The sequence below is a fragment of the Drosophila takahashii genome, chromosome 3R, assembly GCF_030179915.1.
Source record: "Drosophila takahashii strain IR98-3 E-12201 chromosome 3R, DtakHiC1v2, whole genome shotgun sequence".
NCBI lineage: Eukaryota > Metazoa > Arthropoda > Insecta > Diptera > Drosophilidae > Drosophila > Drosophila takahashii.
This window is the reverse complement of record NC_091681.1, coordinates 37,738,807-37,760,945: the sequence shown is the minus strand read 5'-3', so window position 1 is coordinate 37,760,945 and position 22,139 is coordinate 37,738,807. Positions and strand designations below refer to the sequence as shown.

The 22,139-nt window shown below is 41.4% G+C and overlaps 1 protein-coding gene across 2 annotated transcripts; it reads right to left on the bottom strand.

Annotated features, from left to right (window-relative positions):
- Nucleotides 1-82: 82 nt before the first annotated feature.
- Nucleotides 83-21,943, bottom strand: crb (cell polarity complex component crumbs). Of its 2 annotated transcripts, XM_017153629.3 has the most exons (14): nucleotides 21,140-21,943; nucleotides 11,091-11,435; nucleotides 9,205-10,197; nucleotides 8,476-8,802; nucleotides 7,190-7,722; nucleotides 6,202-6,746; nucleotides 6,034-6,139; nucleotides 5,779-5,973; nucleotides 4,952-5,723; nucleotides 4,706-4,888; nucleotides 2,418-4,181; nucleotides 1,840-1,964; nucleotides 1,360-1,773; nucleotides 83-877 (listed from the first exon to the last, which is right to left on the bottom strand). In XM_017153629.3, the coding sequence occupies exons 1-14, from the start codon at nucleotides 21,381-21,383 to the stop codon at nucleotides 647-649; spliced, it is 6,777 nt and encodes a 2,258-aa protein (XP_017009118.2). In that variant the 5' UTR covers nucleotides 21,384-21,943; the 3' UTR covers nucleotides 83-646. The 2 variants fall into 2 exon arrangements, with proteins under 2 accessions (XP_017009118.2, XP_017009119.2); XM_017153630.3 differs by lacking the exon at nucleotides 8,476-8,802.
- Nucleotides 21,944-22,139: the final 196 nt, after the last annotated feature.

The following is a 22,139-nucleotide window of genomic DNA, read 5'->3' as shown; positions in this document are numbered from 1 at the left end:
AAATATGTCTTTCATTTGATTTACTTAATCAATAGTTTTTCAAGTTCTTGCTGGTTGTCATTGCTTTTCGTCACTATCTTCGTTTTTTTTTTGTTATAAGGCCACATTTACTGATATATATACTCGCGTATATATAGGCATATAGGATTTTCGGTTTTTTGATTTCGTTTTTAGCTCAGCTAATTTAGTTTAAGAGTCGGCAAACAATCCTATTTACAAAAAATACTCGTACAATACGTTTGAAGGGCTTCCCTGCGGAATGTGGAGGGGGTTAATCGGTGTCAGAGCTCAACTTTGTTCGCAGCTTTAGGATTACATATACGAGAAATCGAATACTGAATCTAAACTATCGGAACGTAACTACATAACGACTATAGGGGCGGTACGTCTGTCATCTAAACTACTAGAATAAATAGACAACGGCATTATTAACTAACTAAAGCGTAGGCAGGGTGATCGGGATCGGGATCGTAGGATTGGTAGCCTAACTGCTGCTGCTGCTGTTGCTTTGAGCACCTTAAGATGTAAACTAGGGGCGAACTTAGTACAAAACATTGCGTTACTCCTACAGCTAGGTGTATATGGGCGGATTTAAAAATATCTTTTGTTTTTTGCTTTGCTAATCGTCGTCGCTCGCTGCTCAAAACTAAATAAGTCGCTCTTCCGGCGGTGGCTTCAGCACGTTGTCCATTTCCAGCCTCGGGTTGCAGTACTCCTGGGCGCTGGGGCTGTAGGTGCCCCTGGTGGCCCGCTTGTTCCTGGCCATCACCAGGAAGGTGCCCAGCAGGGCGCCCGCGATGAGGAGGAGCACCACCACCACGGGTATGACAATGATGGCAATGTCTGTCGTCGAGGGTCCATCTTCCTTGGCCGTGATCTGAAATGCCAAGCAGTTTTATGTTAGTTTTAATCCTGATTAATGTGAATCATTCAATTTTTGTCTTATCATAGTATGCCAAGAAATTTCTGATTTGTTTAATTCAATTCTATGTCAAATAAATTGAATGTTTTTCTAATTTATTTCGAATTGAATGAATTAATAAATTTAATGTATTTGCCAGATTTTTCTTTTGTGCTTTCTTTTGAGAACAAATCGTGGAAAATTTTTAACAAATCAATGTTAACTGCATAGTAAATAAAATTCAGGCAGATTTAACCACAAAATTATGGGCCTTTTTTCTTCAAAAGAAATTGTTAGAATTATTTTATGATTCATGCCATTCATTCCTTCAATTCTATTAAACTCGAAATTCAAATTCATTCAATTGTATTAAATTAAAAATTCTAATTAATTCATTTATATAAAACAAAAAATTCAAAATATTTCATTGAATTCTAGTAGGTATCAAGTTAACTCACCGGTGCCGTGCAGTTCTTGCCCGCGAATCCCTCGAGGCACTCGCAGTAGTAGTCCGGTTTGGAGCCACAGGACTCCACGCAGCGACCGCCATTGGCGCAGAGATCCGTGCCGTTGCAGGGATCCGTGAAGTTGCAGTACGCGCCGCAATAGGGCTTCTGGCAGATGCACTGGAAGGAGCCGGGCTTGTTGAAGCACCGACCCAATCCGCCGCAGTAATCGCCATCCAGGTTGCACTCATCGATGTCGTTCTCGCAGCGCAAGCCTTCAAATCCGGTGCCCAGGCAGTCGCACTCATACCTGCCCACCAGATCCTTGCACTGACCTCCGTTCAGGCAGGGATTCGGCTCGCACTCGTTGATGTCCTGCTCGCACAGGCGACCTGTGTAGCCCAGGCTGCACTTGCACATGGGAACCTGAATGGGGTAATATTTATCGTTAAGTAACTGATCTTTATGGGCATTCCATTCCAGGCGACTCACCACTCCAGTGGTTAAACAGAGACCACCATTATCGCAGGGCATCAGTTCACAGAAGGGAATGTCACATAAAGGACCCTCGAAACCGGTTACGCAGGTGCAGGTAAAGTTATTGCCAGTGGAAGCATCTGCAGGAAGAAAAGATTCCTTATTAGTAAACTTTAAAAGGCACAAGTCTAACCACACACAAAAAAAGCTTGTCACCGTAAAATGGATATGGCCATGTAAATTCAGATCAAGCAAAACCCAGATCGTTTTTACATGAAATACCCTTTTCGACTAGGTCAAAATCACCTGGCCTCATATCAAATTAAAATTTATCTTAAATAATGTAAAATCGATCTACGTTTCATATCGATTTTTACATGAAATACCCTTTTCGACCAGGTCAAATTAACCTGGCCTCATATCAAATTAAAATCGATCTACGTTTCATATCTTAAATAGTATAAAATCGAACTTTGCTTTATATCAATTTTACATTATTTAATATCGATTTTACATTATTTAAGATACATTTTAAATAATGTAAAATCATATCATATCATATCGATTTTCTTTTTAGGTGCCCTTATACTTACTAAATCCATTCTGGCAGGTGGATCCATTGCGGCAGGGCTCGTTCTCGCAGGTCATCTGCTTGAGCACATCGCACTGGGGACCCGTGTAGTCCTCGGGACAATCGCACAGATACGCGGCAATCAGATCCGTGCAGTTGCCACCATTGTGGCAGGGCTGATCGGCACACTCGTCGATGTTCTGCTCGCAGTGCTGACCCTCGAATCCTGGCTGGCACTGGCAGTAGAAGGCCGCCACTTGGTTGATGCAGGTTCCGTTGTTCATGCACTCCGTGTTCAGGCATTCGTCAATGTCCGTGCCGCAGTCGTCGCCCTCGAATCCCGCCTGGCAGGTGCAGGCGTACTCATCGGAGGGAGCCTGGCAATATCCGGCATTCTTGCAGTCCGACTGGAAGCACAGGATGCAGCCCTCCTCCGGACGAGTGGTATTCAAGCGGAACTGGGCCTTCAGCTGCACGGAGACGTTTTCGGTGCGCGGATATAGCTCAGCGTTGGAGAAGTAGGGCAGCAGGAGATCACCTACTCTCGCCTCACCCACACAGCCCTTGAACTGGGAGCCCTGCTGGGCGGACAGAGTGGATCCACGTGCTTGCCGGGATTCGGGCATGCCGCCTAGGTAAACCTGAGTGCTGGAGGCAATCAGCGACTGGAAGGCCGCCTGGTCAATGTCCGTGGAGAAGGCTGGCGCCGGATCCACCATCGATTCCCAGCCCTTCCAGCCGCCCTCCAGTTTGCCATTGTGGGCCCTCAAATAGATGCGACTCCATTCGCCATCCGTGTTCTCCTTCTCGAAACGAGCGGACTCGCCAAAGTGCAGCGCACTCAGCTTCCAGGTGATGGTCACTCGTCCTCCGTTCACACCGATCTCAAAGAATCCATCCACATTGTCGATGTAGAGGAGAGTTCCCCCAGCACGAGTGCGGAAGGCTATATCGATGACGGGCTTGAGAATCTGCTTGGGCGGTGCTTCACCCACAATCTCCTCGGACGGAGGCTCCTGGAAGTAGAAGAAGGCCAGCGGAGAGCGCTCCTGACCCGTAAAGGTCGTATTCGTCAGACACTCGTAGCCATCGTCCAGATTTTGGCAAACACTCTGCCCCGGACAGGTGACCAGTTGGCAGAACTCGATCTCCTGGCAATCCTTGCCCTTGTAACCATTGGGGCACTTGCAGCTGTAGTCGTTCCAGGTGTTCCGGCACTCGGCATTGTGGCGGCAGGGATTCTTGCGGCACAGATCATCGGACACCTCGCCGGGCAGGACGGAGGCGCGATCAATGGTCACGGCGCCCAGCGGTTTGGCATTCACTTGGACATCCGTAACATTCAGCGAGTACATCTCCACAATCAGATTGAGCGATCCATTGCTCACCTTCACGTCCTGAATAATGCCCTTGAAGTAGTCCCTGCTGTCGTCCGCCTCCTTGGGCACCGTGGTGTCCTCGATGGGCACTCCTGCTCCTGGCAGTGCCGGCACACCCGGTTCAGTAGTGGCTCCCAGGAGGGACTCACGCGTGGGTGCAGGTCCGCCCAAGTAGAGCACCTGTGCGTCCAGCAGACCCGTCGTCGACAGCGTCTTGCGGAAGTACTCGGTGCCATTGAGCTTGACCTGCACGAGCGTCTGGTTGCGCACCACCTCGATGAGGTGGTTGTAGCCATTGTCCAGCTTCTGGCCACCGACGGTGTAGGCCTCCGGAGTGCCGCTGAACTGCATCTTCACCAGGAGCTCACCGCCATGCAGTTTGGCCGCCACATACGAGTCGCCAATATCTGTGAGAATAGGATAAAAGGTTTAATAACTAACTTACAAAAAAATATAAATAAAATATATAAATTACTAAATTAATATTGAACCTTAAACAATTTAAATGTAGTCGAACTTCACCACTTTTTCTAATAGTCTAATAAGTATCTAGGCTTTGGTTAAATAACTTACAAAAAAATAGATATAATATACATAAATTAATAAATTAATATTTTACCTTAAACATTTTAAACGTAGTTGAACTTTACAACTTTTTGTAATAGTCTATGTTTTGGTTTAATCACTTACTTACAAAAAATTATATTTATTTAACAACTTAAATGTAGTCGAACTTCACCACTTTTTTTAATAGTCTAGTATCTAGGCTTTGGTTTAATAACTTACTCACAAAAAAATATAAATAATATGCATAAATTAATATTGAACCCTAAACAATTTAGATGTAGTTGGACTTCATCAGTTTTTCTATTAAGTATTATAAGCACTTTATCTTTCTTATAAGATAAAAATCTTTCCTATTTAAACTCACTTTTGGTGGGTGCCTTTCTTGGATCGGTGCCCAAGTAGAAGACCTGACCGGTTGGCTCGCGGGTTCGGATGAACATGGAGATGTCCAGGATAGAGCGAATGGCGCGCCTGGCCACATCCGTTGTCTCCACAATCACAGCCGAGTGGGTGGTGTTCTCGTGGCCAAAGGTGGCAGCAGTCATATCTAAAAATTAAGTAAAGGTGGTTAAATCAGGGGAACCATTAGATTATACTCCAAACTGCTTACTATGCTGACAGGTGTGCCCGAAGAAGGGTCTGGGACAGTGGCAGGCGAAGGTGTGCCAGAGATCCGTGCACTCGCCATTCGAATGGCAGGGATTCGGTTTGCATTGCTCCGTGCGTGGACATCCGCTCTGGACATTCTCCAGTTTGGTATAGCTGACATTGGCACTCTGTTCATCGGGGAAGATCCATTTCCCATTGACCATGATGTCTTGCATGCAACCCACGAAAGCCGACGGCTGATGGGTGAGGTGGCGCAGATAGGACTTCAGATTGGGAATGGTGCCGCCCAGATAGGTTCGCGGGAACGAGGGTTGACTGTTGTTGGCCGTTTCGTAGGAGCCCACCGGAAAGATGGCCTGCTCATCGTTGGCCGAGAGCACCAAATGCGAAGTGTTGATGGCCACAAACACCTTGTGCCAGTTGCTATCGTTCAGCTTCGATCCAATAAAGACACCCTCCCACTTGTTTAGTAGCGAGGAGTGGAGATTCAGTCGTCCGTTAATCAGCTCCAGGATATAACTAACTGGCTCATTCTTCTCGCCCGTCGTTCCAAAGGCCAGAACTCCATTTGGCAGAGTGGTCCGGAATTGCAGATTGATGTCGTAGCCCTCCTCGCGTTCCGTGGTCACCGAAATCAGACTGGTGGCCACCATAGAAAGTGTGGTGGTCTTCTCGCATTTATCACCCTGGAAACCGTTCTCACAGGTGCAGTTGTACTCGTGTTTCACCTCGTTGACCAAGTAGGGCAGGCAGGCGCCGCCATTTAAACAGGGCTATAAAGATTATTATTATTATTAAAGATTAAAAATAATTATAAATATAACATACATTCTTTTCACAACCCTTGAGGAGCACAGAACAGTTCTTGCCACCATAGTTGGCATCACAGTCGCAGTCGTAGTCGTCTATTTGGTCATAGCAAGTTCCCCGCTGGCAAGGATTATAGCGATCGCACTCGTCTATGTTGATCTCGCAGTGGGTTCCCTCGAATCCAGGTTCGCATTCGCAGGTGTAGGTGCCAATCTATAGAGGAAAAAAAGATTAAATATCATAGTTCCCAAGTGGATTATCCCCTTTACTTACCCCATCATTACAGCTTCCATGTTTGCTGCAGGGATTACTATCGCATTCGTTTATGTTGATCTCACAGTTTTTGCCTATAATGCCCGGCACACAAACGCATTCGTAGCTAAGGATTGCATATGATTAGTTCTATATTCGGGTTGGAATTTATTCTCTATAGAGACTCACCCGCTGGCATTCTCAAAGCTGAAGGACTGGCTAAACACCTTTGGGAGATCTGTGATTCGACTCATCTGGTATAAAGTCATATTGGACCTCTCCAGGCAATTTCCATTATACTGACAGGGATTGCTCTCGCACTCGTTGATGTCCTGCTCACAGTTCTTTCCCTTGTAGCCCTTATGGCAATCGCAGAAGTAATCCTTCACCTTGTCCAGGCACTTGGCACCATTCGTGCAGGGATTCGAGAGGCATTCGTCGATGTTCAGCTCACAATTCTCGCCCTCGTAGCCGGTGCCAGCGCAATCGCACCGGAAGCCACCCAACTGGTCGATGCACTGGCCTCCATTCAGGCAGGGATCGCCCACACAGTCATCGATGTCGATGTCACAGATGCGACCCGTCATTCCCGGGATGCAGTTGCAGGTGAAGTTGTTGATCCTGTCGATGCAGGTGGAGCCATTCGAGCAGGGATTACTGCCGCACTCATCGATGTCCACTTCGCAGTTCTCGCCCTCGTAACCCGGCTGGCAAACGCATTCGTAGGCATTGATCTGGGTGGAAATGAAAGTTCAAGTTAATTATAAAATTATATTTTATTAGGTAGTAATAGCTGTGAATTTATTAAGAATTTATAAGGGTTGATAAAAGGTATCCCTCAAGAATTATACATATGTCGAAGCAATTATATAGGCATTTTACAAAGATTTTTTGTGCTAACTTAAGGGAATCTATTTAATACGAGGAAAATTGCTATTTAATATTTTTTACGAGCGATATTATATAAATATATATTATTCATGGTAACATTTAATATCTCGCTTATAGAGATAGATCTGGATATACTGGCAAACAGACAACCATCACTCACTTGTCTCAATATCCGATGCTTTCCGAATTTAAAGAAAAACAACTAATTACACTTTAGTAACAGACAAAAGTTCAATGCACCAAAAAGGCAGTTTCGGATTGGGAAGTCCGACTGCCCTCCACCTACCTTGTTGTGGCACGTGGCTCCGTTGAGACAGGGGAAGCTGAGGCACTCGTCCACATCCGAATCGCAGTGGACGCCAGTGAATCCTGGGGTGCAATAGCACTTGTACGATCCCTTCTCGTTTTTGCAGATCCCATTGCCGCAGATCTTCGGATGCAGGGTGCATTCGTCGACGTCGTTGCCGCAGGTCCTTCCAGTCCATCCTCGCGTGCACTTGCACTCGTAATCTCCATTTGGTAAATCCACACATTCGCCTCCATTTTGGCAGGGTTGGGTGGCGCACTGATTGCACACCTTGTTCTCGGGACAGAGGCACTGATTCTGGACACATACCATCGGTTCCTGGCAATTCAGTGGCGAGCAGCTCTCCGCCTTCTCGCAACGATCGCCGGAGTAGCCGACGGCACAGTAGCAATGGGTTCCGTTCATGGAGCAGGTGCCTCCGTTCAGACACTTGCCATTGGTGGCATTGCAGTTGATGGGGGTCAGGGCCAAGGCAGACGCTCCATCGCCCGTGCTCGTTTGACAGTTGTAACCTGGGAGTATTTAAAATATTAAATTGTTTTTATTTTTAAAAAATATTTATTTCAATATTTTAAAGATTTTAAAGATTATTTCAAGTGTTTACCAAATATCAAATGTTCAACTATAACTACTTTTCTACATATTTACAGTTAGTTTATCTGGGGTTGCACTAAAAGTTTATACAATACGTTAGATTTCAACTAGAGTCCTGTTAAATTAGATATTATAACAGATATATCTACTAGAAAGTCTCATTATATTTTTAATTATTTTAGTCTGGTAATCTAGTAGTACAATTAACCAACGATTAATAAGTACACATAAATAAATTTCTGGTTATATTAAAACTATAAAATTTTTTAAAGACCATAAAGGGTTTAAGGTTCTTTTTAAAAAAAGATAGATTACCATATCTTAAATTTCTTGCATCTGTGTATATCTTAATAAATTCAAGATTCTGGTCTCAACCAAAAAAAGATAAGAGCAGACTAAATAAAATTATCTAGATTTTTTGGCTTATGACCTAATTTTCTCATACAAAATTAAAGAGTTCTGATTTTGGTTCTGTGTCACAAACAGGCAATTCTATATTTTTAAAAAGGCTTTCTCGCAGGACCCTAGTCTCAATCAATATCAATTTAAATCCAACAACCTCGAGGGCCATTAACCGCATGCAAATGAAACGCATTCAAGTGGATCTCATCGTCATCGTCATCATCATTGGCATGCACACTTTTAGGACAACCCCGATATGTAAGCCAAACCTGTGTATCCACTAGCACAAGTACAGGTATAATTGCCACTATTTCCCAGGCAGGTGCCACCGTTCAAGCAGTTTTCTTGGGGACATGCATTCAGGGAGGCCGAGCGTTGGGTGTTTGGTGATTGAAGTGGTCGCTTGCTACTCGTGGTTGTTGCCACCGTTGTTCTGGCCGTTGTTATTGGTATCTTGGTTGTTGTGTTCGTTGTTGTTGTTAGGGTGTTGGGATTACTAGCTGGGATAGGGACTATTGCTGTGGTTCTGGTCGTTGTTGTTGGCTCTTGTTCTGGTGTCGGTGTGGTTGTTGTTGGCAGGCAATGACCAATGGGTCCTACGTTTTATAGCCCATTAGATATAATACAAGATTGAGGCATTAGGTTATAGCGTTTAAATAGGGTTTATATATACAGTTAGTGTGGTAATGGTATTATCAAGCAGATGGAACCTTCTCTACACTTTCCACCTACTTAATTTTAGCTCACAACGCTTGCGTTTGAGCCACTCGGGCGAAATGTAGCGCTTCTTCTTTTCACTCGGACACAGCGTCGAGTCGAGAATGTCCAGCTCGAGCGGAGTTAGCGGCTCCAAATCGAAAGCTTATATGTCCCAGTTATTTTTTAAAATATTAATTAAAAGAAACCAAGACCATTAAACCCAAAGTAAGCGACATGCTAGGCCCATGCAATGAAATCCCTTAACCGAAAAGTATAGGAAACTGGAAACTGAAACTCACCCGATGAGCCTGGCTTACAAACGCACTTGCCGCCAACACACTCCGAATCGATGGGACACTGCTGGGCGCAACTGGGTGCAATTTGGCACAGTTCTCCTGTAAATTCCGGCGGACAGACGCACTGAAAACCAATGGCCTTGTCCAGGCAGGTGCCCCCATTGAGACACTGCTGCGTCTGGCAGGTCATGGGTCGATCGCAAATCTCACCGCCCCAGCCATCCAGACACTGGCAGGTGTACCAGCCGTAGGTATCGAAGCAGCGGCCGCCATTCAGACAGGGATTCTTGTCGCACTCATCCACATTCGTCTGGCAGAAGGCGCCCGAGTAGCCGGTGCCACTGCAATCGCAGCTGAATCCATTGATCCTATCGATGCAGCTACCGTTGTTCTGGCAGGGCTGAGAGGCACACTCATCCGTGTCCACCTCGCACCTGGCTCCGGCATATCCCTTGGGACACTCGCAGGCCAGAGCTCCACTGCCGCCGAGAACCACGCAGGCTCCGTTGTTCAGGCAGGGATTCGTTTGGCAAAGGGGATGGATATTAACCTCCGTCTCGCAGTGCTGACCACTGTGGTTGGGATCACAGAAGCACTGGTAATCCCCGCGGGAGTTCTCCAGGCAGGAGCCTCCATTCTCACAGGGATTCTTGGCACAGGGCGAACCATTGTCCTTCTGGCAATTCTTTCCCGAGTAACGGGCCGTGCAGCGACACTCGTATCCCTCGGGACTGGATGAACAGGTTCCATGGCCCATGCAGGGATCGTTTAGGCAGAAGTTATCCGGCAGTCGGGTGAACAGGTCGTGATCGCTGCAGGGACCTGGAGTCAGAGGACAGACCCCAAAGACCACATTCTGCACCGTGGAGTTGTTTACAAACTGGAGACCAGGTCCATCCAGGAGACAACCCGAGAAGGAGTTGCCCAGTATTAGGATGGCGTCCTTGTAGCCAATGTCCTGGTTTGTCAGGAACTGACTGTTGTACGTGGAGTTGGCTGGGAAGAAAAATAAGGAAAAAAATATTAATATAAATTAAAATAAATAAATATAAATTTCAATATATTAAATATTTTGCAAGTCTTTAAAAACCTCTATTACGTTTTTAATATAATAATTGTTATTTAATAATTAAGTAATAAATAGTAATAAAACCTCTATTACTTTTCTTAATATCCATTTGTTGCCTGAAGCACGTTTTAATAAATTTTATTTATTAATTAAGTCATAAATAGCGATTTAATAAGTGCCACTTTAGGATCAGAACTCTAAGATCAAAAACAGCTTTTTTATATTTATGGTATTTTTTCTCTTATTATTTCCTTGCATAATTCACGATCTCTCTATTTAAGCTTTTTTTGAATCCTCAGATTTTCTGTCTTAGCTCTTAATTCATTTTAAATTTATTCTTTTGGGGCTGACTTCTTTTGTTACCGTTAGATAAATACTAATGACGTTAATCCTATTGTTATGCCTTCTGCTTTAAGCCCACTTTAAAAACAGATTAAGGTATTATAACAGGCATACTGTATTCTGCATTTGTCTTTTGGTAATTACATTATTTGGCTCTTGAAAATTAAAACTTTTAATCTATTTTAAGCCCATTTTCCTTATTTTTAAGCTCTTCGCACGTACTCTTTTCTATTGTTTAATTGATTTTTCGAATGAGTTCATCATTATCCATTTCCGATTTCCCTTTCCATTTACCGAACACAATTGCATTGCTTAACACTCGTGATGTGATTCACTTCTATGTGCTTTGCCGCATTTCACGTTTGTCCACGATTGACCCCATTGAGTGGGTTCTATTCTAGGGGTTTCCCCATTCCTCTATAAGTCCAATTGGGGACATTTGGGTAAAGGGGAATCTAGAATGTAGATGGCAACTCACCAAATATGCTTGCCGCACGATCCACATGCAGGTAGAGATTTCCGTACTCGTACTTGAACTGCAGCGTGTGCCAGCGGTTGTCCAGCAGTTGGTAGGGCAGCTTGACATCCAGCCGGTTGTTCGGCCCATGGACCGCCGGTCCCGCCAGGGATATTTGCAGAAAGTCGTTGAGCACTGAGATTACGATGGAGTTCTTGTTGTACTGCTGGGCGAGGATTTCGCCGCCGCGGCACGACCGGAAACTAATCGCCGAGTGGTCCCAAATGGGCATCGGCGTGGTCAGGCGCAGGTAAGTGGAGCCATTAAAGTACGCCTCCTTCGTCGGCACCGCCACAGAGGCGACATCTGCGGGAGAAGATCAAGATTGCCAGGGTTAGTGGGGATTAAGACTTGCACTTGAAGAAAATGGTATAGGAAATTCTAAAGGAAAATGTTTATAAAATAAAAATGTTAAATAAAAACAAATATCTAGTAAAAAGTTGATATATTTTAAGGGGTTTTTCAAACAAAACACATAGGAAACTTAATTAAAAATACTCAATCAATCCTACAAAATTTTTTTTTTCACATTTCCTATAAATTACTACTGCTATAAGAAAATATTTTTTATAAAACCTAAAAAGATATTCAAAGAAAACCGGAAACTTGAAGTAATCCAAATCCAGTGTAATTTTTCGCTGAATGCAACTTGACTGACGGGTGAAATGGATGAAATAAAAGCATGACAAGGCCAGGTCGGTTCAGTTCGGGCCAAGTCGGGCTCTCATTTAACTAATCGCATTTCATTCGCATTTGGCCAACGCATTTGTAACCGCAGTAGACGACTTCCTCATTTCGCGTATTTGGCACACGGCAAATGGCCAATTGGTTTACTTTGGCTTACATTTTCATTTCACATTTTCCCAGTGCTGTTTAGTTCAGCATTTTCGCCGCATTGCTCTCCACCACTGCTTGGCTTTAAGAAAGTGTTTTGTCTTTCGAGTAGCATTGACCAAATTAGACGAGAGTTGCCATGGCCCGGCACATGCCACTTAAATGGTAATCAGTTAAAAGGCCCCCATCTCTCCTCAACTTTCATTTGCGCTGATCACCAAAGCGCAGAATCAATTCCCGTAGAAAAAAGCAGCAGCAGACCAGAAGACTCCATAACTTTTCTTCAACATTTTCAAAACAAAAACGAAACGATAGCAGAGCAAAGTTAACAAGCTTTCTTGGATTGAGTGCACAAGGCGTTAAGATTTGCAAAAAAATAAACCGACTTGCATGTTCATAAGCTTGTTTTCATCAATAGTCTACAGATCACACGAAAAAACCAAACGAAAATCTTAAAACGGAAAGAAAGCGGCGCAGGAAAAAGTTATTAGCGAAAGGAAATGGGAACAAAAAACAGGGAAACTTTGCGTTTTTTAAATAAATCCAATATATAAACAATATAAGCGGTAATTAGAAAATTATATAAAATCAGGAAGGTAACTTGGAGATTAAACATGTTTATTTATAGACTTGTTTAAGACTCTATACTGTTTTTTAAGATACTTTTTAACATTTAACAATTAATACAATTATATTCCTATTTTCCTTGCTCATTTTCGAATTTTAAACCATCTAAAAGACCATTGTTATTTCAATGGCATTGTCCAAGTTAAGGTTTATTACCAAAAACAAAATGTTCGTAGCTTTTTAACTCGTCAATAGAGTTGGCACATTTGTACCTATTTTTGCACTTCCCCCCACAGAGAGGCGATCATTTTAGCACCTCCTAACTCCGGTGGTCCGCTGTGCCCTTTGGGCTGCCCTGACCCATGGCTGCCGAGGGCTTAGAAAGCGCTTGGGGGACCTCGACGGAACCCGAACGATGTTAAAACAACGGACAACAAAATACAATACTTTATGAGGCCATCGATTTTGCCGCCTCTTTTTACGCGGTCTTCTCAAACATTTTATTTCACGTATTTAAAGGCGATTTGCTATTTGCATTGACAGTACGGTACAAGTATTGTTGTCATTTCTGTGATTATGTGTGCCAGGTGAGAAAGGGGAGTGCCAAGGGGGCAGCCAAGGTGTGTAGTCAGTGAGCAAGTAAATAAGTCGCCAGCAAAGTAGCTCATAATTATATTATACTCACGTACGAAACTATGCAGAAAAGTATTCAAAAGTTAAACGGCAAAAATGCTATAAAAATATCACACACGTACACGGAGAAAAACGTTTGAAATATGCTTGATTTTCCAAGGAAAAAGTTCTAAAAATACCACAGGTATTATTATTTGGTTTAGAAAATATTAAAAAATATTTTTAATATTATTATTTTAGATCTTTTGCACTACCATATTCAAACACCTATAGAACCTGAATTATTGGTTTCAATTATGGCTTGCCATGCGCTTTTATATAATCTCAGCATGGACTTTCAAGATTGGCCGTAAGCAAACCGAACGGAAATTTCATAATCATAACCACCGGCAAGAATTCTATTTCTCTCTTTTATGTATTTTTTCCGTTCGTTCGTGTTTCTGTTTATTATTTTTATTTCAGTCATGAATGACTCGACTTTGGCTTCGAACTGGAACTGCAAAACTCTGGTTTAAATCTCCTCCAGAGAGCGGGAGAATTCTTTTTAGCGGTGCCATAAAAGAAACAGTTTAATAGTTTCTTTCGTCTTTTGTCAAAAGCGAGCGTTCTGCTGGAAATGCTTCTTAAGCTTTTAATGATGTCTCGCATGGAGTTTTTCGGGGACAAAGATTGTTTTGTGCCGGTTCTTAGGCAGGGGCGTGGCCAATGGCCTAGACCTCAGATAATCTCTAAAGCATTATTGTGACAGCTTTGGGACTCTAATCTATTTTGGGACATTTAAGCGTTATGGAAATTTCTATTGTACCAACCTGATCGTCTGACATAATATAAATGAATGGTGTTACTGTAAAAGTAATTTTGTTACTTTTATAGTTCCTTTGACTATCCCATATTTGGTTACTAAATATTCAAAGTAAATAATTAAATAGTAATTCACTTAATTTTTGCTAAATAATTTCACAGCTTACCCTTCTTTTTAAATGGAAAGCTAATTATCTTTTTTGAAGGCGCTTCCTCAAAAATGTTAAGCCCCTATACTTTGGTAAATCTTCCAATTTAAAAGAGAAAACGCTCTGGATCTTCAATCCATCGCCGAGATAATCACTCATTTTAAGTTCCACCATTTCAGATTTCCCATGTTATTTACCGTTGGTAAGAAAAAAGTGATTTATGCAAAAGCAGTGCGCGAAATACGCGCAAAAAAGGGGGAAACGATTAAGTAAGTACAACCCCATTGGAAATTCCTGTCCCGCCCACACTCACACGTCAAGTGGGCCAAAACGAGAGGCTCTCTCTCTTTAGTAGACCCAGTTAACGAAAACATCCAACTCATTGCAATTGCAACACTCGCCTGCAGTGTAAAACACAACATAAGTAGATGTATGCAAATTGGCTCAGCTCGCTTTGCTATTCGGTTTTACCTCTGGCTTTGCCGTGCATTTTCCACTTCGAATTTTGCACTGCATTCTGTTGGTATGATTAATCAGCGTCGGCATATGCAAAAAAAAAACGCAACACCAAGTGCAATACCAACGTGGAGTGTCTACGCACAGCTGCGGTCAGCATATTAGCCACGAAAATACAATTACAAAGATGACAAAAAAATCCGTAAGTTAGAAAACATTTTTCCTATAAACGATAAGTGAATATTAATTATTTATATTTAGGAATCAGAAATCAATTTTTTATTTTATTAGGTTCAATGATCTCAAATATAGAAGCCGTATAACATTCTTAATTAAACCCTGAACCACGATTGTTATTATTTGCATGCCAGCTGTGTTTACTGTTCATCGTTAACCAATGTCACCATTCATAAAATTGTAACACATGAGAATAAAGCGCGATTCATTCGAATCTTTTTTGTTTTTTTCCCATATGGTTTGGTAAGTAGAGCTCTTTTTGGTTGCTGCACTTTTAGTGTGCTTTCCCGATCCATCACCTTCCCCTTTTCACTGAGGTCCAACCCTTATCCCAAGTTGCAGGTCCGATGTTTGGCCACAACAAAACAGGTTGCACGTTGCCAACTTGGCTAACTTGGACGGTTGCCGAGGATTGTTTACTACCTTTTTTGTGTTCTTCTCCACACCGAACAAAAATTTAAATAGAAATTTCACTTAATATTATTCAGTTGACTTGGAATCTTATATTTTAATGCCAAAAATATATTATTTCAACAGAGAAAACTTTAAAATATTTATAAATAAATAAATATATATTTTTTTTCCTGTGCAACTATTCTTTTTTGTTGTTGATGCGGGCAACTCTCTGTTTTTGGTCATACTTCAATTGTTTTAAGTCAGTTTAGAGTGTACAATGTACATGTACATATATGTTGCCTCACTCGCCAACCCACACAAAAACACGTTAGTATTGTTGAATTTAATTTTTGCTCTAAATACTTTTTACTTTTTCATTGCTTTTGTGTAACAAAACGCCCACGAAAAATTTCATTTTGCACTCAATTGTTTTCTTTTTTTTTTGCTTATCGGATGTTCAGAAGTTGCATAAATTACTTTTGACCGATTTTACTTTTTTCCATTTCTGTATTTAATTTGTTTTGCTGTAGCAACAACAATAACAATATTTTATTTTGTCTAATTAAATTCGAAATTTTTAATTGCACTTTAATTGTTGCGTTTTCGTTTTCAGTTTTCGGTGTCTGTTCGTTTTTCTCTATTAATGGAAAAGTGAAAACGTGTCGCGATTAAAATTTAATTATAGCTTGTTGATAATGCGATTATCGAAAGGGCTTAATTGCACTCGATGCTCAATGAACATGAGAGCTAGAGATATATGATATATGGGTAAATGATCATGGGGAAGATCTTGAACCAAGATTAGAGGGCAACGTTATGAAAACGGGTTTTTGATGAGGTATTTACTATTGTTGTTAAGTTTTCCGCGTTTGTTATCTGAACTTAGTTGACTGGAGGAAATTAAAAATGTTTGAACTTATTTAAAGCAGGAATGGTTATTTAATCACTGAGCACCAAATATGGATAATAATTATTGAGTTCCGCTATGAATATTTATATTTCTTTGATGGAATAGTTTAGGTGGGTTTTTGAGAAAATAATTAGCCTCAAAAAGCGTTGTATAAATTTATTTATTCAGATATTATAGTAAGATATTATAGTAGCTCCGCCCCATAGGTTATACCAACACTTCTCAGGTGGTTAGATCCCTGTTGAAAATGATTTCTTTGTTGTGCTCCCTGAAGGCAATGCGTTTCTTCCCAAGATTAGTTAGTTCCCATGTCCATCGCTGCATTCTATAACTTACACACTTTCAGCTCTTTCATGTCTGACTGCACTTTAAACCCGATGAATACTCTGCTTTGAACGATCATTTGTTCCAACACCTTGTTGAGGGGAAGAAAGAATCAAACGAAACTGAGATACAAATGCGTTCCCACACTAATTTACGCTTTTGCTTCCAAGAATTGTGGTGAGGAAATATTTTTAAATATTTAAATAAAACCTCTTTCTATTATACAATGCGGTAACAATACATGCATGCGGTCAGAAGCTAATTAGTTTTCATAAATAAACGTTTCCCATGAAAGCTGCAGATTAAGAGGCACAAAAAAATAAACCCGCACCCACTAAAAAATTCGAGTGCGTCAACATCCAACGGTTTCGCTCAGGTTGCTCTCATGAAATTGTGCACGAAAAGAAAAAGAAGCTAATAAAATTAAATTGGCACGAACTCCGTATAAATAATAGCAATGATATCTAAGCCACATTTCAAGGTTTGATATCAGTGTGAAAATGAGTGTGAAAAGTTTGAAGAAAACGCTATAAAAATTACAATGAAAAGTGCTTAAAGTGAGTTTATCATATTTTTAGATATTTAATCAAATTAAAGGAATTCAGGCCATTGACAATTTTATAATAAAAACTCGAAGATTTCTGTAAAGAATTCAGGATTCTAATCACTTGACTATTTTCCACCGTGTGAATCTGTCTTCAGGTACAAACAGCTAGCGTTTATTCATTAATATCTTGGTTCTGGGAACAGGCAACTCTCAAGTGAGAAGACTCCCAAATATAAATGCTTAGAATGGAGCACACTCAAAATTAGAGTCGCTCTTTCTCTCCCCCGCTTGTTTGGCGCCGTTGGTTTTTTTTATTTTTTAAGCCGCTTCTGCGCAGGCGCGCCTGGGAACCAGTTTTGTGGCAGTCAGTGTTGTTGTTCCGCCGCTTTCTGTGTGTTGCCAACAAGGCGGCCCTTGTACAAATTCTGTGGGCCTGGAAAAAGGGGCGGCCCAGACCAGTTCACAAACTGGCACAAAGCAATGAACTGTTGAATAAAACAAAACCGAAAACACGCCTGAGAATCTGTTCCGGTGCGTTCCGTCCCCAAAGAGCAGCAGCACCACCACCATCATCAGAACGAACCTCTGGTACCCAAAGAACCTCGAGAACCCACAGCCTGAGCAAACACAGACTTTGGGAGAATAAACGCAGTATGTGGGCGTTGCACTATGGAAAGGTTCTTAAGGCAAATTAAGGGCTATGAGTAATTATGAAAATATTTACGGAATCATTTCAGGAAGTGACCATGCACTTTCAGGAGGTTGTTTAATATACAGTAGGATAAACTTGTAGAACCTCAGTAAATTAAATTCAAAATAGAGAAATCCAGATAGTTCATTTAATTTTCAGATTTATTGCGACTAACAACATCCTATTAATATAGACACAAATAAAAAGTAAAACCACGCATTCTGACTCCATTAATTGCTTTTATAAACCATTCGTTCCGCAATTTCCCACCTCAATTACCAAACAATTTGTGTCCGATCGCAGTGCGTTACAGCCCATGGTATTCGTTGTTGGTGTGACTCAATGCTAACAATGGATTTTGTTGTTGCTGGCAGTACGCTGCGTATGCAAATAGCGACAGATAAAACAGCACTACGTGATCACCCCGATAAAGACAATCCAACAGACAGCATTGAACAACGCCCACAAATTTTAAACATTTGTTTGCATCGAAATTTTTTCTGAAACAATATCAAGTAAAAGCGAAAGCTGCAATGTCTTTTCAGTTTGATATTTTTTCTCCCTCATTTTCTCATATCTGCGGTTTTTTCGTACATCGGTAAATTCCCAAGGTGGCTGGCTAATCGATGCAGTCGCTGAAAACGTGCAACGTTGCAACTAGAAACTAGAAAGAACCATGCAGTAGGCTAGACTTAAAAGCACCCTATTAAGGTTTTTTTTAAAGATTTTCGTTGGTCTAGTCAAAAATGTAATATGTCTTTATTAAAGGAGTCTACATCCCAAATGTTCTGGTTTTAGCTCTAAAAGGTCCTGAGATTTAGGGCCTTGAATTTCCCTGCAACACCCATTACCACCTCTCCCATTGTTTCTCTTCCCCTAAAGTAATGGGTAGTAAAGCAAAGCACCTAACCTTTAGGGACTGGGGAAAATCAGTTCCTTTTTAGTTATACTCTGGCTATTTTTATAGAGCTGGCTAACGACTTGCACTAATGGCCAACGTCAGGCAATGGTCGCGGCCGGTTGCGTAGGCCCACGGCCCATGTCACGGCCGATTGCACTTTAACACTTGACCAGGCCGAAACACACCGGACACCGGAGAACGCGGGTGTGTCCCGCACACAATTTCCATTCTCGATTTCCATCTACGTGCTGGTAGATTTCCATAAACTCGCGGGGTCACGTGTTGTTATCGTTAACGCAATGCAGGTAGTTTTGGTTCATTTTTCGTGTTTTCCCTCCACTTTTCCTGCTTGCAGAGTACCTGCGCCGCGATTTTTCCCCTGAAAATGATGGATTATATCTGTTTAGGGCGGAAATTCAAAGGAAAGCCAGACTGAAACCACTCTCGAGGTGAAGATGACGCTGATGATCGTCGTCTCGGTCGGTGTCTGGATTTTATGATGGAAGCTGCTATAAACCAGTTGCTGTGATGCCTTTCAGGGATTTCCCAATACAGAGATGGAAAACATTTCGTTGTCTCTCTCTTTCACTTGTGGGTTTTCCATGGCAATCATAAACCAAAGTCATTTGATAAATTCAACAATAAAGATAGAAGTCATTTATTATTTCTCAGTAGACTATAATATTTCTTCTAAAGATAAATTTCTGGTTTTAATATAAGCCCGTTCAACATACCCTGATCTTATTCATCAGTCAAAAATCTGGCTTTTACACAAGTTCAAAGAAAATAGTTTTTCTTTATAAAAGGAAATCCCCAAAAACTTTGAATGTGTATAAGAATTCTGAATTTTATGATGGAAGCTGCTGTAAAAACCAGTTTCTTAGATGCATATCAGGGTTTTTTCCTTCTCTAAGATGGAAAACCTTTCTCTTTACCTGCATTTTATGGGTTATCCACATCATTCATAACAATACAATTTTAAACCAATCTCAGAACAAAGAATATAAGCCAATTATTAACGTGGAACAATTGATCTCTTTTGTTAGGAAACTACAAATTCTTTATTTTCACCTGGAAGCTGGTGAAGAACTGGTTTCCGAAGGGCTTTCCCTGCTTGTACTCGGAAAACTCTTTCTCTATCTCTGGCCTCCTTTTGTGTGTGTTTTTCTTTATCAACCTATCAACGGAATTGCGGTATTGCTGACGTTGAGCTGGCCGCGCTTTTGCAACTGTTGTACTTCACTTTCCGGCCAAAAGATAAGATTGCGAGTCACAACAGGCGGATGGTTGGCCGGCTGTAGGGTTGGAACTCGGATTGTAAATAAATAAACCAAATTTTTGAGGTCGTTTTTGCACAATCCCATGGAAAAAAGGGGGCAGACAATGCTAAGGCAGCAACACAGTTGAGCCTCGGACAATATGTAACAGATAATTACACATAATGAGTCAGCAAGAGTTGTGAATCAATTATTGTGATCATTATGCGATAGGTCTCACAGATTGCAAAGTTGTGATATCGTTGAAAACACTTTGAAAATGCAGACAAATAAGCTTTTATTACCGAAAAATCATACCTTAATCAAGAAGTGCATAAATAGTAAGCTGTTATGTTTCCGGGTTTATCAATGGAAATTGCGTATACATTTTTAAAATAAATCGAATACAAAATATGGGTTCATTTTTTAGAAATATTTAGTCAAACAACTCTATTAACTTCAATTTAATCAATTACCTTTAACTAAAAAGTATAATTTCCATTTAACTAAATTTAAAATAGTACGTAATCGACGCTAATACCTTTCTATGCATTCCTATTGTTTAAAAGATAACACCAAGCACACAATAATCAAAAGTCAGAAATGAGTGGATAATTAACACAGTCAAACTTCAGGTATGCCAGCTTCATGAGTCACTTCTTGAAGGAAACCCGTTGAACGAGTTTTTCGGATGCCCGAAATCAATGGAAATGGAAATTCCTCGTACCCAACATGACTTTTCCTTTGGCCACATCCCCAATACACAAATGCTCCCACCCATACACATGTGACCTGTTGCTCTTGTTTCTGATTATGAGCTTTTGAAACATCAGCAAATGTGATTGTTCAGACTGAAGAATGCATGTGGCTCAGCAAATAACCAATTTACAGTCGTTCTTCTTTAAGACAGACTTATCTAACAAACGTATCTCAAAAGGATGAGCAATTGAGGTGAAATATTATTAAAAATTCAGTTCTACAGACTTAAATGTGTTTAAGGTTCTATAGATTTCGTTGGCATATTATATTCAAGTTTTAAATTTTTGTAACTTAGAAAAACCCTACACATTTAAGCTAAGCTTAAAAAAAAGTGGTTTTCTCAACCTTAAGCTCTTAAAATTCTAAATAGAAAACTTAAACTAAAGTGACTGAAAATGCTTAGCTAGCTTTTTTTCGAATCAAAGTTCAATGCGTGGGAGTTTTACTGTAATCTAAGTAGCTATTGTCTCTCCTTGCGGAGCAGAATGTCCTTGGTTCTGCCTTCGCATCTCTCTCCATAGCTCCCTCTCTCTCTCTCGGTTCTCTCACCTGTTGCTAAGTAAATAAGTATGAAGAGCGGTATCCATTGAGGCGACGAATAAACTGAAATGGCGCGCTTGAGCAAATGCGACGTAATTTGAGCTGCGCTTTTCGTGCGGTCTCGACTTCTAGCTGTTGTTGTTGTTTCTGCTGACGCCGCTGTTGTTGTTGCTGCTGCTGCTGTTGCTTTTGTTGTTGTTAGCCGCTGTTGTTGTTGCTGCTGTGGCGGTGACGCATTCGCGATTATAGCCATGATCGCTGATTTGTTGGCTCAACTCGTGTTTTCGTATTGGAAAGGGTTTCGTTCGGCGTTTGATTTTAACTATATTTTTGCTATTGTTGTTAATTGCATTCTCCCTTTTCTCTCTCCTTTTCTTTTCTGCTCCACACACACACACACTCGCGCGTGCAATGGGCACTTGGCTTAGAACAGGTTTTTTTTTAAGTTTTATTTCTCTTTTCGCTAGTTGTATTATTTGCACACTTTCGCACGCGACACTTTCTAGCCTGAATTTGAATATTGAGCACAGAGATTCCGCTTTGAGCCAACTAATTTGCCATTTCTTCCCAGGCCACGATTCTAAATCACGCTCTCTCGCACAAAAACACACACACACTCGCGCGCGGGCTCAGAAGACCTGGCTTAAAAGAGAGGTGTGCTGTTGTTGTTGTTGTTGCTGCCCTTTTGAACTGCAAGCAGCACGCACACACGCGCGCGCACAGACATTGGCCAAAACGGGGGGAAAAAACGTTTCGAACGGGAGCGACCAAAAAAACACGTCCGACCAGCAAGATAAAGTTTCGACCGTTTGAATCGCGGTTTTCCGTTTCGCCCGTTTATATATAGGCTAGTGTGACCAGTGGTTTCGGTATTTTTCTTGGCTTTGGCGTTTTTCTTCGACGCGGTCATACCAATTCCTCACGCAAAATTTACAGTGGGACAAGTTCATTGATTTAGTAATCACACAATAAACCATCAACACATCAAATATTTAAGAGCTATAATAAA